Source organism: Melozone crissalis, unplaced genomic scaffold (genome assembly GCF_028551555.1).
Source record: "Melozone crissalis strain CALT ecotype California unplaced genomic scaffold, PUWL_Pcris_2 ptg000029l_1, whole genome shotgun sequence".
In the NCBI taxonomy this organism is placed as follows: domain Eukaryota; kingdom Metazoa; phylum Chordata; class Aves; order Passeriformes; family Passerellidae; genus Melozone; species Melozone crissalis.
In genome coordinates, this window is record NW_026535807.1 from 6,570,451 (window position 1) to 6,585,291 (window position 14,841).

Below are 14,841 nucleotides of genomic sequence, written 5' to 3' on the forward strand. Positions count from 1 at the left end.
TGTGTTTGACAAACATTCAGCCTTATCATCTTCTTTTTTTTTTTTTTTTTTTTTTTTTTGTTCATGCCATCCTAGTTGCAAGGTCTGGGAGGTTCTCCAGTTATAAGAAATATTCCCTTAGGGTGTGTCTGGGGCTGTGAAGGACTGTTGAGCCTGGGTGGTAGCTGAGGGACAAAGCTGGGAACCAAACAGCATTCTGAGCTCTGCTGGAGTCTCCTCACTGCAACTTTATCTCTGCTGTCACCATGCTTTGGCTGGTGCCATGTCCTGAAAGATGTTTGTAAACACATGCAAAGAGAAATTATTTTCTATTCTTCTGAGAATAATAATTCTGATTTCACATAGTGAGGCCTTCTTGTCCCTGCCTGATAGTGACATGTAACTGTAAAGAAATACTCTGCACCAAAGATATTGGTTTGATTTAAACCTCACAGTAACTTGGCCTTTGGCTGTTGGAATTTCATAATCACTGTTCTCTCTAATCTGTGGCTGTGTCTTTAGAGGCAGATGAAAATGCTTGTGGTGCTGTGTTAGACCACTCTGCTACATGCACACATATGCTGCTAGCATGGCCATGAGTGTCTTTTCCACCATGATCACTCACCCCACAGATAGTTCTGTTTGGCTTCAATAGCAGAGATGATACATGATGAACATCATGATTGATGTTACACTTCCCAGTTGAAGGCTGATTTTGCCATTAAGTCCTGTCAGTGTCTGGTTCTCCTCTTTTGCACACCCTATGCCTTGCACCACCAGCTGTGTTCCAGTAGCACAGGGTCCTGTACTTACATCTTTGAACAGGGCACTTCATCTTGTTCTATCTCACCAAATTCCTGTAACTAGGTGTGTTAATAAGGGGAGTTGGCTGGTGGCCCCTAGCCCATCAAAGGTATAGGGAGTAATTTGAGAAACAAGTGCCAGAGACTACCATGCACCAAAGGGAGGCAACGACAGCCTTGCTGTTTCTCTGAAATGCCATCCATGTGGCTGGAGCCTTCAGTGAGGCAAAAAGTTGAGATGGTGCAGCATAAATGCACATCAGCACCAAAAAAAATGTTACTGAGGTCTCAGAGTTTTCTGTCTTGGAGGAGGGCGCCAAATTTTATTTTTCCTCTTTCCTGGGAAAAACAATCCTCCCTATGTTATGCCTTTTCAAACTGGTTCACCCCAGAAGGAGCCCCAAACTTCTCAGCTCTTCTTGGAGGGCCTTTAATCTTCTTGAGAAACAATGAAGTCAAATCTTCTTTAATGTTGCTTTAATATTGCTGGGAAAGCATCTCTTCACATTAGGCCTGACTGGAAGTAAATGAGAAGTGTGCATGTGTCCACTTACTTTGCAGCTCACTGAGTGTGAAATCTTGGGCCCTCAGTTACTGTGAACCTTGTAGTTGCTTAACTATTTAGGAGGAATTTGATGTTGTCATCAAGTCCAAGATGTACCTACTGTTATAGGAGATATAATAAAAGAGAAGTAATCCCTTAATGAGTTTTACTACTGCCTAATAACATTAAAACCTCCAAAGTGTGAAACTTGGTTAAGAGTAGCCTCTGCTTTGTGAGGTTTTCTCCATATGTGTCTTTTTGGTACTAAGCAGTGTTTTGCTTCATTATCTCTCCTCATTCGATGGAAAAACTTTCCCTTTGGTGTTTTGGTGTTTAGATTTTTCAGTACAGGGGCTTTTTAGTAACATAGCTGTGATGGGTGAAATGGTGGGGAAGCTAACTTAGGAAATTAGCTACATAATCGCATTAGTGTGAAGTTGTGCAGCAGACTGCTGTTTTCAGGAAACTGTTCCTTTTATAAAGCATTTAGGCTTTAAGCCTCCAGTGCTCTCACATACCTTAAGATTTGGAATAATAAAAAGTATGGGGGGAGGAGGGAGAGGGCAACCAAGGGGGAAATACTGACCAAACTCTTTGTAATTATATACTAGAAATTATGTTTAGGTAATTAGGGTGCATACATTTACCCTAAGAACACACCTGGAAACACCAGGGAAGACACCCTATCCACACAGCTCATGAAAAGTTTTGGGCAGGATTATTTCTGTGGTATATGTGGGGAAACAGCCTATGTGTGCTCCTTGCAGCAGCCAGCCCAGAATGCCTTTTGGATACCTCTGTTTTGGGTTATGGATGAACTGTTTAGCAACAACTTCAGGAATTCAGCCTTCATTTTTAGGAGGCTTTCCAGTGGGAAAAGGAGAGGGCAGAATGTCTGCAAGAGCTCTGCTGCTCACTTTACATCCTTTCTGTTTGAGAATGCCAGTGGGCTTCCTCCCCCCAGAGAAGGGAGCACTGGGAGCACATGACCCACGTTGTTATGTATGTATGAGTTAATTCTGCCTCTTTAGTTATTGTTTTTTGCACCTATGCAGCGTTATCTAACAGTCAAGGAGACTTTATATTAAATGGAGACTTTGTCGTCAGTATGTTTAAAAGGGAAATCAAAGTTGGGAATGCTGTGATCGAATACAGTGGCTCCGATAATACTGTTGAAAGGATTAATTCTACAGATCGGATTGAGCAAGAAATAACACTTCAGGTGAAGTATATGTTGTGTGTATGGACAAGTCTGCCCAGCATTGTTGGACTGAAAACAGTGGGCAGTGATATCTGTTGATTTACTCTGCTTCATTTTTCTTCCTCTCAGGTTTTATCAGTGGGCAATTTGTACAATCCTGATGTTCGTTACACATTCAATATCCCTATTGAGGACAAACCTCAGCAGTTTTACTGGAATGAGCATGGCCCTTGGCAGCCCTGCAGTAAGCTCTGCCAAGGTGGGTGCTTGGGAAGGGTAGTTTTGTCCTGGATTCATTTGGGGTCTGGGCAGTACATCAAACAGATCCCTCTCTGTCAAGAGATTCTCACCCTGTGAGTATTGTTGTTTCCCTGGTCTGCAGGGAGGATAACATCCTATAAGGTGCTTCTGGGTTTCAGAGCAGGGCACCTTACACCCCCTCCCAGCCAGGTGAGCCTCACAACCTGGTTTGCAGGTGAGGAAGCTGAAGCACAGAAAATGAGGCGTTTCCTAAAGGTGGCCACCCTGCTAAATACTCAGAGCCCATCCTTGTGGGGGTACCGAGCCCTCTGCCTGTGTCCACCCCATCTACAATAAACCCTTTCTGCCTCGCTTAGTCTTAAACCCCCTCCCTGTTTCTGACAGAGGTAGAAAAGCACACCTAAGCATATCTTAAATATTACTATAAAAGGTGTAGGAGAAATAGCTGAATTGATCACTTTGCTGCTTGACTCAAACCAAGTGCTGGTTTTCTTCGCAGGAGAACGCAAAAGGAAGCCTGTGTGTAAGAGAGAGTCAGATCAGCTCACGGTGTCAGACCAGCGATGCGATCGACTTCCCCAGCCTGAGCCCAGCACTGAGCCTTGTAACACAGAGTGTGAATTAAGGTGCACTGTGCTCAGCCATGTATATAAATAACATTGTGTACTTATTATTTACTCCTCTTTCCTTTCGCTTCTCACCCTAATTCCCTTTCTCACCAGCATTAGATTTTGAAAAAGAAAAGGATTGATAGTTGCCTCTTTGTCAACCAAGAGAGATTGTCATCCACCAGTGGTGTTTTGAAAAGCACTTTTCAATGTTTTTACATTTCTCTTGCTGGATTCAATTAGAGCTAACTATAACAAAAATTCTCTAATGTTGAAAAATCTCCCTGTGCAATACAAGGCCTGAAATTTGCATCTGCCTGGATCAGAAATGCTCAGCGCCATTCTACATACAGCCTGCAGAGAGGGGAAAACATACACTTAAAGCAAAAATGTAGCTAAGACTTGGATTTATCACTGTTTATTTAAAGCAAAGAATAGGCTTAAGTGTAGAATGGGTTTGGGGCTGTCCCCAGACAATTCTTGGCAAGCTGGAATTGATGGAGCACAGTCTAAATCATCACAACCCATTTTCCTTTAAAAAGCAATCTGTTTTCCTTCCTGGGGCTTAAATGTGGTGGCATTAAGCCTCTGCTGGTGAAGCAATTCAGAAGGCTGAGTTTCCCGAGGGGTTTCTGCAGCCCTGTTAAACCGGGGCTGTGCAGGGGCTGTGCGGGGCCGGGTTGTCGCGGTAACAGCTGTTGCCATTGCAACAGGTTGGAAACTTGAGAAGGGCAAAACAGGAGTCTGAAAAGCATGCAGGGATGTGAGGCTCCCACCAGTCAGGAGCTATTGATTCCAAATCCCCTTGATCTTATTCTTCTCTGGGCTGTGATAGAGTTTGCTCTCTTGGCTTGGGAGCGGGGCTCTGTGCTCCCTGTACAGGCACAGGCAGCAGCCCGAGGGTCTCCAGGACCCCTGGAGGATGTCACTGCCTCCTCCCCCAGAAGCCACCCCTGCCAGGTGTGAGGGGCAATGGGCTCCTGTTGGCTTCAGGATCTCCAGCACCTCCCTGGATCAGGTCTCATGTCCAGCATCTCTTTCCAGAGCTGGACTGATGTGAAGAAGGGATGTATCCCCAGGTGGGTGCTTGGGGGCCTCCAGCACCATCCTTGTGGTCCATCTCACAGAGGAGGCAGCAGGGTGGAAATCTGTCAAGAAAGAACACCTCTAATCCCTGCTGACACAGCTAGGGCTTGAGTATCTTGTAGCAAGTCATTTGCTTGTCCTTTGAAGAGCTGAAACTGCTTTGTGGGCGTCCTGTATTGTGGAACACCTCTCCAGCCTGTGCAGATAATTTTCTGATGCTGTATTTTCCAGTTTTTAGATGCTGAGGTGGAACATAGGGTGGAAAGCTTTCAGAAGCTTTCAGGGCACTGTTCCTTGCTTGGCCATGAACTCTCCTTGCCACCTTGACTGGTCCCACAGGATTCCAGTGTAGCTTTGCTGCCTTTTTTTCCCTTAAAAAAAGACCTTTCAGACAGTTCCTTCCCTTCAAGCAGCAATGCCAGGCTAATTGCAAGTCCCAAAACACTGGGAAGCGTGACACAGAGCCAAAACTTCCTGTTCAAGAGCATATATTCTTTATTTCTGTCGCACACCCTTGAGCACGTTCCCTGCAGAGCCCGGGGCTGATGTTTGCTGTCCCTGGCGCAGGTGGCACATCGCGAGGAAGAGCGAGTGCACGGCGCAGTGCGGGCTGGGCTACCGCACGCTGGAGATCTACTGCTCCAAGTACAGCAGGCTGGAGGGCAAGATAGAGAAGGTGGATGACCGCTTCTGCAACAGCCAGACCAAGCCCAGCACGAGGGAGAAGTGCACTGGAGACTGCAACGTGGGAGGATGGCGCTACTCGGCCTGGACTGAGGTGAGGGATGCTCTGTGGCACAGAGAATCTGCTCCGTGCACAGCAGTACATTGGTTGTTTATGTTGCTAACAGAATGTATGTAAAATATGGCCACAGTGGTTCTGCTTTCATTGCTTCCTCTGGAGGACAACCTAGTCTGAATCAGCCTGGTACTCCTTACCTACCACTGCAATTAATTGTCTCATCTTCATTACATGAAGCTCTGCTAGCTGCCATCAAAGCTGTTACCACTGCCAGGAGCTGGGGAGGACATGTTGCCATCATCAGAGGACTCCTGAAATTTGTTTCCTTTATACATCTTTTTGCATTAACAAGAATATTCCTGCATGCAGGCGCCCAAGAGATTGACGAGCCTCAGGTTTTCCAGCGAGGGCGCAGTGAAGGGGGGCTGGCTGGTCAGAGAAAGTTAATCTCTCTTAAAATGAGAACAAACAGCAGCCATTTAGGACAACTGAAAGGCAACACTTGTAAAAGTAATAATGGGGTTATATTCTGAAATGAATTTGAGAAACACATTGCCACGACATTTTATTAAGCTTAGCAAGATTAGCTTTTTAAAGGAGTACATAAAGTAAAAGCCTGTTACCTAAAGTATAAGCTGTTGCTCTGGAGGTTTCCTGCAGTCACTCCACAGTGAGGGAGGAGGCAATAGCACTAGAGTGGCAGGAAATGTTGACTCTTTGTGTCCCTCACAGTGCTCCAAGAGCTGTGGCGGGGGCACGCGGCGGCGGCGAGCCATGTGTGTGAACACCTACAATGACGTGCTGGACGACAGCAAGTGCAGCCAGCAGGAGAAGCTGACGGTGCAGAGGTGCAGTGACTTCTCGTGCCCACAGTGGAAAACCGGTGACTGGTCAGAGGTGAGTGCTGAGCACCAGGCTGGGCTCACCCTGCTGGTCCTCCACCCTGAGGGGCTGCTGTCTGCAAAGAGGTGTCTCCATCCCTGCTTGCCTTGTTTGTGCCTCCTGCAGAAGGTGGCAAACCTGTGCACAGGGAGGCTTCAGACAGGCAGCAAAGTTATTGGCCTTGTGGTCAAGTGGCCACTTTCTCCCCTGCAAAGCCACCAGGGGTTAATGTCTCTGCAATCCTGCAGTAATTTCTCCACAGTTTTTCTGTAGTTCTGCTGTGCATTTGGGAAGAAAAATACCTTCTGCCCTCATTTTCCCTTGAGATTGTCCTCAAGAGCCCTGGCAGCTCTGGCTGTCACTGGAGGGCAGGATTGCACCCTGCTGATGTTTTGCTCAGCCTCTCTCTGCTGTTTATTACTGCTTCCACTGCTGCTGGTGTTTTTTGCAATGCAACAAAACGATCTTGATAGGTTTGTCTCTTCAGCAGGACTGGGGGTCCTGGAGAACAATCTTCAAAGGGTGCTCATCTTCATTGTAGCCAAATTTCTCTTGTTTCTGTGAATCGTGTTCTTTTAGGGCATAATGAAAGCAATTAAATGGGAATGGAGATTGTTTTCTACCAAACGTGTCTTCTGATTCGAGCTGGTGGCAGTCCAAGCCACGCCAGGGCAGTGGGAGAAGTGCTCACAGCCTGCAGAAGCAAAGACCCTTAAAATGCACACTCAGAAAGAACAAGTGTTTTAGAAACACCCTGTTGTGCACAGCTAAAACCCCACAGGGCAGTGCTGTGCCTTTGCCCTGTGTCTCAGAGCTACTGGAATTCAAGAGACTCTGTGGTCTCACTTTGCCCATGCTGAAGGATTCTAGCCCAGCTGTGCTCTCCATGATCCAGCCCCTGCTCTAGACCAGCTCCTGAGAGCAATCTTCTTGTTGACAAGACACTCCCCTGTCTTTCATGTTGATGTTAGCTAAATCGCTGCACTTCAGCACCAGGATATTTTTTAACCAGTGATTGCAGTAGATCTCCAGGTTTACTTTCCAGTGCCAGGGCAGGTGCTGAGCTGGCAATGCATCCCCAGCACCACCTGAGCTTGCACTTTTCTCCTCCCAGTGCTTGGTCACCTGTGGAAAAGGGCACAAGCACCGCCAGACGTGGTGCCAGTTTGGAGAAGATCGATTGAACGACAGATTTTGCGACCCCAAGACGAAGCCGGAGTCGGTGCAGATGTGCCAGCAGCAGGAGTGTGCCTCGTGGCAAGTGGGGCCCTGGGGACAGGTACCACACAGCCCCACAAGGCTCCTGCCTGGGGGGACCTGGATAAGGGTGGCTCTGGGGCTGGGCGCTGCCCTTTAATCCAGATTCAGCAGCATAACTGTGTTAATTGATTTGCACACCAAAGCAGCCCTCTGTTTGCTTGGGTTCAGTGCATAGGCAGCAATAACAGTACCTGCCCTTTGTGCTAAATTTAATCTCTGTCATAATGAATTGGCCATGATTTTCAAAAAAAGAGGTTTCCAAGGTTACACTCCTAAATCCATATTTAGGCACATAAATACATGCCCTATTTTTCACAGAAAAGCTGCTCATGTTGAATAACTGTTGCTTTCAATGTTTTCCAGTTTCTGGGTTAGTGAGGGGTTTTTTTTCTGTTAAAATACAAGTTACTCGTTCCTCCCAGGGTGTTCTGGCATCTGCTTTTTCACAAAGCTGTTAGCTCTTGACTTAAAAAACAGCAGTAAACCCAGACCAGTTGTCCCAGTCAGACATATTTCCCATCAGTAAAATTATTCATTAGCTGCTCGTGCTACCATGGGGCTGAACAACCAGTTTTAAAGAAGGATATCATACAGGTTCTACCAGACTCTGATTCTAATGTGTGCAGCAAAGTAAATCATTTCAGTGTTCCACCTTCCTTCCCAAAGAAGCAAGTGAAGCGTGCAAGGCACTGGTGGCTGCAGCGAGTTAAAACTTTGACCTAATTTAAAGCTGAAATGCATGAAGTGGAGAGAAACCAGAAGGGAAACTGTCTTTAATTTTTGCTGCTTTTGCTACGTGCCTAAACAAAGATTAGGTAATTAATACTTTCTAACCAAAGCACCTACTCAGACCCAGTGCTCTTTTCTCCCATCTGTCTTCTCCTAGTGCACGGTGACTTGTGGCCAAGGCTACCAGATGAGAGCAGTGAAGTGTGTTGTGGGCACCTATGTGTCAGTGGTGGATGATAACGAGTGTAATGCTGCAACCAGGCCTACAGATACCCAGGTAAATCCTGCTCTCTTGTCTCCATCTCTTCCCAGTGTGTGTATAGAGGCTTCCAGGCTACAGGTTCAGGGGACATCTTGCTGCAGCAAAGCTTTGCCCTGAATGCCAGCCATGAAGAGCACTACTTTGGGCTGCTCATGGTTCTTGGAAAGATGCAGCACAGCATCCTGCTTTGGTAGAAATGGGATAGATAAACAGGGAGTTTCCATCCAGATGCTCTCTATGTGGTTCACCTTACACTCTGAAGCACCAGATTGCCAGAAAGGCAACAGAAAACCTATGAGGGTATCAGGGCTTTTTGGGTGAAAATTAATTACCTTTGCTTATGGTTTATATCCATGGAGCTCTAGCAATGAGTTGTGAGGGTGTGTTCAGATGCAGCACTATAGCTGGAATCTTAAGAGCTCATGAGCTAAAGAATCTGCAGTGGGTTAATCTGGAATAGCAACAAGAGACCTCAAGGTTGAAAGATATTTACTGGCCTCAGAGGTTCAGGTTTTGACACAACAGACACCTCCTTTGGCTTGCATGGAGTCAAGGATGCCTGGCTGCAGTCTGGGCTCATGTGGCTGCAGGACTGTTGCTGTTGCCCCTCACCACAAATGATGGTGAGAGGCCATTTCTTGTCTGCTGCATGTGACAATGTGGTGTTTGTGACAGCTACAGTTCCAGACACGTCCTCTGTGGCCAGATAAATTGAGAAATGTTGCAGCCCCTTTGCAAATTTGCTGAAGAGGCTTTCCATGCTGTGTACTTGGAAGCAAACATGTAAATTCCCATTTCAAACAGAGGATATGTCCAAGGTGTCTGGAGGAGCTGGATAAAACAGAACATTACCATCTATCTGTCATCTAGGAGAATTGTAGTGTTCAATGCCCTGTGCAACTTCAGTCTTGCATCAGCTCAGAGTTTAACCAAGGCCACAACATTTGGGAAAGAGCTGTTTTTCTCATGTATGGACACCAGTTGCACTGCAGTCAAGGGGTAACAAACCCACCTGTCATCAGCCATCATTTGGCATGCATGCCTCCAGCATAAGTGAAATCACAGCAAAACAGAAATTGGGTTTGCCATTTGTCAGAAGCTGCTCTCCCCCTCACAGGGACAATCACTCTTAATTTCCTTTTTGGCAAGGACTACTCAATGGAGTAAAGTCATGGATGTTCATAGTTTCTGACACCAGACCTCCTGGGAGGTCCAGACAGGACCAGAGCCCTGCTGTGAGGCATTGTACAAAGACTGAGCAGAATGACATGTCTGTCCCCAAAACCTCACATTGCTTGATGTGTGGTGGAAATCAGCACATGGATATAGGTGGTCTGGTGGGCTGCAGGGAATCAAAGGGCTGCAATCAGCAGCATAACCTTTATTGTGTGGGCTGCAGGTCTCACACTGAAGGAAGGGAGCTTTGAAGGGAGATAAAGTTGCTGTTTTGCAGATGTGTGTTCATGCCAGAACGTTTAATGAACTTTCATCTTTTGCCTCAAAAACATCTGGTTTTAATGCATGGAGATGGCACATGGTTATGGGGATCCCTATTGTAGAGTTCCTAATAAGTCAAAAGTCCACATAGGGTATTCCATATGAAGGCTCCAGGAAAGGATGCTGAGTTTTGCTGATTCACCAAGGGGATGCAGGGAGGAAGCTGCCTGCACAATGCATGCAGGTCACAGAGTTTCAAGATGTTGCCTATTCTCCATAATTACGTTGAAGAAGAGGTGGTTTATTCAAAACATCTGCAAATTCTTTATTTCCTGTTTTTCCCCCATGTATTTCCTGCACAGGACTGTGAGATAGCTGTATGTCCTCCCCATCCAAATAGTCCTGAAGCCAAGAGAGCCATATCAGGTGTTCACAGGACACAGTGGAGATTTGGATCCTGGACACCGGTAAGCACACATCACAATACTTTCAGGATTATTTTACAGTAGACAATGTGATATTTTTAAGTGCATATGCCCAGTTTTTCATTACAAAGTCCTTGCAATGTATGCCAGGCAACTTCCTAGTGTAATGCTCTTTGCTCTTCCCTAGTGCTCTGCAACATGTGGGAAGGGCACCCGGATGAGATACGTCAGCTGCCGGGATGACCAGGGCTCCGTGGCTGATGAGTCAGCTTGTTTCCACCTTCCAAGGCCATCAGCCACAGAAATGTGCACCGTGACACCATGTGGGCAGTGGAAGGCCTTGGAGTGGAGCTCTGTAAGCATCACGCTGTCTCTTGCAAGAGACCTCATTGCTGGAAATGTGCTTCATTAATCTGTCACACTTGCCCTTTTATAAGTGAGGTTATTTGGGTTTTCTGCTGTTCATTATTAGCAAGAGCTGGTTCTCTAAACTGGAAACGTGACCGTGTCTCCTTTTCCCACTGTAACGCAGTGCTCGGTGACCTGTGGTCAAGGTAAGGCAACGCGACAAGTGATCTGCGTCAATTACAGTGACCAGCTGGTGGACAGGAGCGAGTGTGACCCCGACGACCTCCCTGCCACTGAGCAAGAGTGCTCCATGTCTCCTTGTCATCCAAACAGCCATGACTACGGCAGGCCCATCCCCCCTTTCCTCTATTCGGACCATCGCCTCAAGCCGCACCCTGGGGGCAGCCCCAACCGAAACCGTGCACAAATACCAGGAGGCAACCAGTGGAGGATTGGCCCCTGGGGTGCTGTAAGTGCCTTGATTCCCTTATTCTTGGGTTTTGTTGGGTTTTGGTTCTTTCCCAAGCTAATCCATATTTTCTTAAAGTCAGCACAAAGGGAAACGAGAGAGGGACCTTTCTCCCCGCTGACTGCTCTCTGCTCACACAAGCAAGTGTTGCAGAAGGGCTCAAGCATCACTTGTCAGCCTCTCATACCTCATATCTCCAAGGCAGTCTAGGCAGAAAGCTGACAGCATCATTTTCCATGAGGCAAAGGCCGGCCTCTGCTTCTTGGCTGTCTCCTGGGGCTTTTACAGCTGTGCAGGGTTGTTGCCAAAGCACGGCAGAGCCTCGATGCCAGCTCCTCTCACTGCAAACAGTATGCAATGCTTTATCATGGAAGTCTCTAAAGGGAATTAAGCACAAATGGGATGTCAGACACTGCAACAGGGATTACTCACCTGCTTAAAACTAGGCTGGTGTTTACTTTCTTTGCTTAGTCAGCACCTAAGTCATTGCACTGCTATTAGCCATAGCTGGGTTTTGAAGTTTATTAATGCCTGCTAGATGAATTAAACCTGTAGCAGTGCATTCCCACGATGCAAGGCACTGGGAAGGAGCTGAGAATGCTAGCCTATTCCTGGATTAAATGAAGCTCTGGGCAATTGTGTCTTCCAGTGCTCTAGCACGTGTGCAGGGGGGTTCCAGCGGCGGGTCGTGGTGTGCCAGGATGAAAATGGATACACTGCAAATAACTGCGATGAGAAAAGCAAACCCATGGAGCAGAGATCCTGCGAGTCTGGCCCCTGCCCTCAGTGGGCCTATGGCAACTGGGGAGAGGTGAGTGCACTTGCATCTGGGCTCCCTGCCCAGGGCAAGACTTTCATTAGCAGGTGGCTGAAAAATGGGAGAAGAGAGGGGTATTGTGGTGACATTTATTAGAAGGATTGGAACTTGAAGGGCAGCCTCTGATAAATGAGTGAACCCAAGCAATTGTTGGGTGGTGTTTTCATTTTCATTTGTCATGGGAAAACTTTCTTTCCAAGCAAAAGTAAGTTTTACAAAAACGAAGATTTTTTTTTTATGAGAAGCCTACTTTAACTGAAGGCCTTTTTTTAAATAAAAGCACTGCTTACTTTTGAAAATGAATCTGAGATGAGCAATTGGAGATGTAAACCTCGATTATCACATGGAGTTGGGCAATATCATGGTGGAGCAGCATGAACAGCTTTAGGAGGAGAGAAGCTGAGGCAGCTGAAGGTCCATCTGAGGCTCACGAGGGAGATTTGGCTGGAGTGGGTTAGTTTGGAACAGAAACTACCATTGGTTTTTTGAGGTGCTTTGGGCAGCAGGAGAACAGTGTTTTTGCTGTCCCAACGGTGATTGCTCTGTCCTCTGCTGACTTGCAGTGCACAAAGCCCTGTGGAGGAGGGACAAGAACACGGCTGGTGGTGTGCCAGCGCCCAAATGGAGAAAGGTTTACGGATCTGAGCTGTGAAATCCTTGACAAGCCACCAGACAGAGAGCAGTGCAATGTGCAGGACTGTCCTAGAGATGCTGCCTGGAGTGCTGGTCCTTGGAGCTCGGTACGACCATAAACTCTTTCTCTTTATGAACTATTTTGTAGATATCCCCTAACAACAATTAATTTGCTTCAAACCAAGGTGCTAATGCTTCATGTCTTAAAACTGCACTTACAGAGGATTATTTACTATATATTCAGAATAACACCTATTCAGGAAGGGCTTACATTAGGGGAGCTCTGGTCCTTTAATTTAAAAGGCACTTTCTGCTAAGTAGCAACCTTTGTCCATTTTATTACACTTTGCAAGTGCCGTGCATTATGAATCTTGGTTCTGGCGAAGTTTTTGCATGTGGATTTAAACCTGGAATTTAAGCAGTACATTTCCATTGAAGTTAAATTGTTCTGCTCTTTAATGGTAATGCTGCACTGGGCACCTACTGGTTTAGCAGTGATTGTTCTCTGCCAAAGGCAAGAGAAGTGGGGAGAATGTGCTAAATGGCATCAATTCCCAGGCATGTATAAGTGTGTATAGATGTGTGTGCATATGGGCACATGCCCACAGACAGACCTACATAGAAACATGTGTGCATTCACACCTGTGCTCTGTTTCTGTTCCTGTGTATATAAGAAGACTGTGATGTACAGTGCAAAGGCACCTGTAAGCTATTCTCGTGCATCTCTCTGGTTCTGGAGAGTGATTGTCTAGCTTGATCTCCAGCTGCTGCTTTATCACTAATCCAGCAAATGATCAGCCAGGTATTGGAAGGCTTAAAACCCTGGCAGTTTCCCAATAGCAAAATAGTATTTGGAGCAGAGGTGTCTTACTTTGCTCCTTTGCTGCTGGAGGAGTCTGCTACAGAGATGCACTTGTGAGGGCAGAGCAGCCCTGAACCGCAGGGTTGGGGTGCTGTTTTGGGTGCCACGCCTTTGCGATTGTCCTTGCCCAGAGCAGCAACTTTTTCTGTGAACCTGCACCAAAGCAAGTGCCACCTGAGGTGCTTCTGGAGCCCTGGAAAACCACAGACCTGTCCATTTTGGAGTGGCCTTCAAACAGATGTAAACCTTTATTGTGTATTTTGTTATAAAAGCATTTGAAGACAACTTTTTAAAAAATCTGATTCAAAAGCACTTTATAGGAAAAGAAAAAAGAAGCCTGTTTTTTAATGTACTGGACTTCCTCAATTGTCATAGTTTGGAAAGTCATCTTGCCAAAACCTGCTCTCCTTCTGTGGGTGCTTTCAGTAACACGGATGCCTTCAGTAACACTCTTCGATATTTTTATCATACCTCAGTGAGCTCTGCAATAGCCATAAACCTTCTGAACTGGTGTGTATCCGGTGCTTCACCAGTACAAGAGAGAGTGCTATGAAATATTTCATTTGAGGTGCTAATGTACCCCTTGTCCATCAACCTGCCTGGTGCTAAGGAAGAGCGAGGTGAGGTAAGCAGAGGTAGCGATGCGTGTGCTGGCTGCCCCACAGGACTTGCCAGCTGGGAGGTGCCTCCAACTTTGTTTTACCTGTGCTGGACCATTTTCAAGAGCCAAAGGTGTGGACAGAGTTGTGTTTCATTCTTCGTGGCTGTTGAGAAGCAGGCTCCAGGGCTGCACCTTCTTCTCAGTGTTGGAAACACAGGGTGCAGTCCTCTAGTCTGGTGGTTTTCTTTTCACCCAGGAAAAGTTCCCTTGGCTCCACTCTGATGCATTAGTCTCAGTGGGTTGTCCTTGCTCTCCTGGGAGCAGGTGGGACATCTGGCAGACAGGTTGGAGGGCAGGGACACCCTGTCCTGCCTGCAGTGTCTCCTCCCAGCTGGTGCAGGGCCACAGCCCTGGGGAAGGGGCTGCAGGACTGAGCCCCCGTCATTGCCATGAACTGATTTGGTTTTTCAGTCACATTTACCAAGGTGTCCTTGGGCTCTGACATAGGGGACCCAGAGCTGTTTGAAGACTGAGAAGTATCTGTGGGGTCCCCAGGGCTTCGTGTCCCTCCAGCAGAACACTCCACGTGTATTTCTACCTCGTGCTACTACTGTAGGTAGTAATGGCCAAATTTTCCTCTTTACTGTGGTGTCACCTGGACTTGCTTTAGCTCTGCCATCGGTTGCAAACATCATTCTGTAGCTGTACATACTTCATCTGTTGGGATGGAGTGTCACTACCATATTTTTTTGGTCACTTTTGAAACAAGAGTATAGTATTAGCTGAAACTTTTCAGCAGTATGGATTTATGTATTTATGTAAAAGTGTATTTATTTTTCCAATACTGTTATTTAATTTTATATAAATATTGCATACATTTACAATGTTTAAT

The 14,841-nt window shown here is 46.5% G+C and overlaps 1 protein-coding gene across 1 annotated transcript in view; it reads left to right on the top strand.

The window, feature by feature from the left end:
- ADAMTS9 (ADAM metallopeptidase with thrombospondin type 1 motif 9) overlaps nt 1-14,841 on the top strand; it is a 78,724-nt gene that overhangs the window by 31,459 nt on the left and 32,424 nt on the right. Inside the window, exons 17-28 of the mRNA XM_054281041.1 lie at nt 2,382-2,548; nt 2,657-2,786; nt 3,288-3,414; nt 5,050-5,260; nt 5,957-6,121; nt 7,221-7,385; nt 8,253-8,372; nt 10,157-10,261; nt 10,407-10,574; nt 10,752-11,036; nt 11,686-11,847; nt 12,417-12,593. Of these exons, the coding sequence (XP_054137016.1) occupies nt 2,382-2,548; nt 2,657-2,786; nt 3,288-3,414; nt 5,050-5,260; nt 5,957-6,121; nt 7,221-7,385; nt 8,253-8,372; nt 10,157-10,261; nt 10,407-10,574; nt 10,752-11,036; nt 11,686-11,847; nt 12,417-12,593 (1,982 nt within the window). The remainder of the gene's footprint in view (nt 1-2,381; nt 2,549-2,656; nt 2,787-3,287; nt 3,415-5,049; nt 5,261-5,956; nt 6,122-7,220; nt 7,386-8,252; nt 8,373-10,156; nt 10,262-10,406; nt 10,575-10,751; nt 11,037-11,685; nt 11,848-12,416; nt 12,594-14,841) is intronic.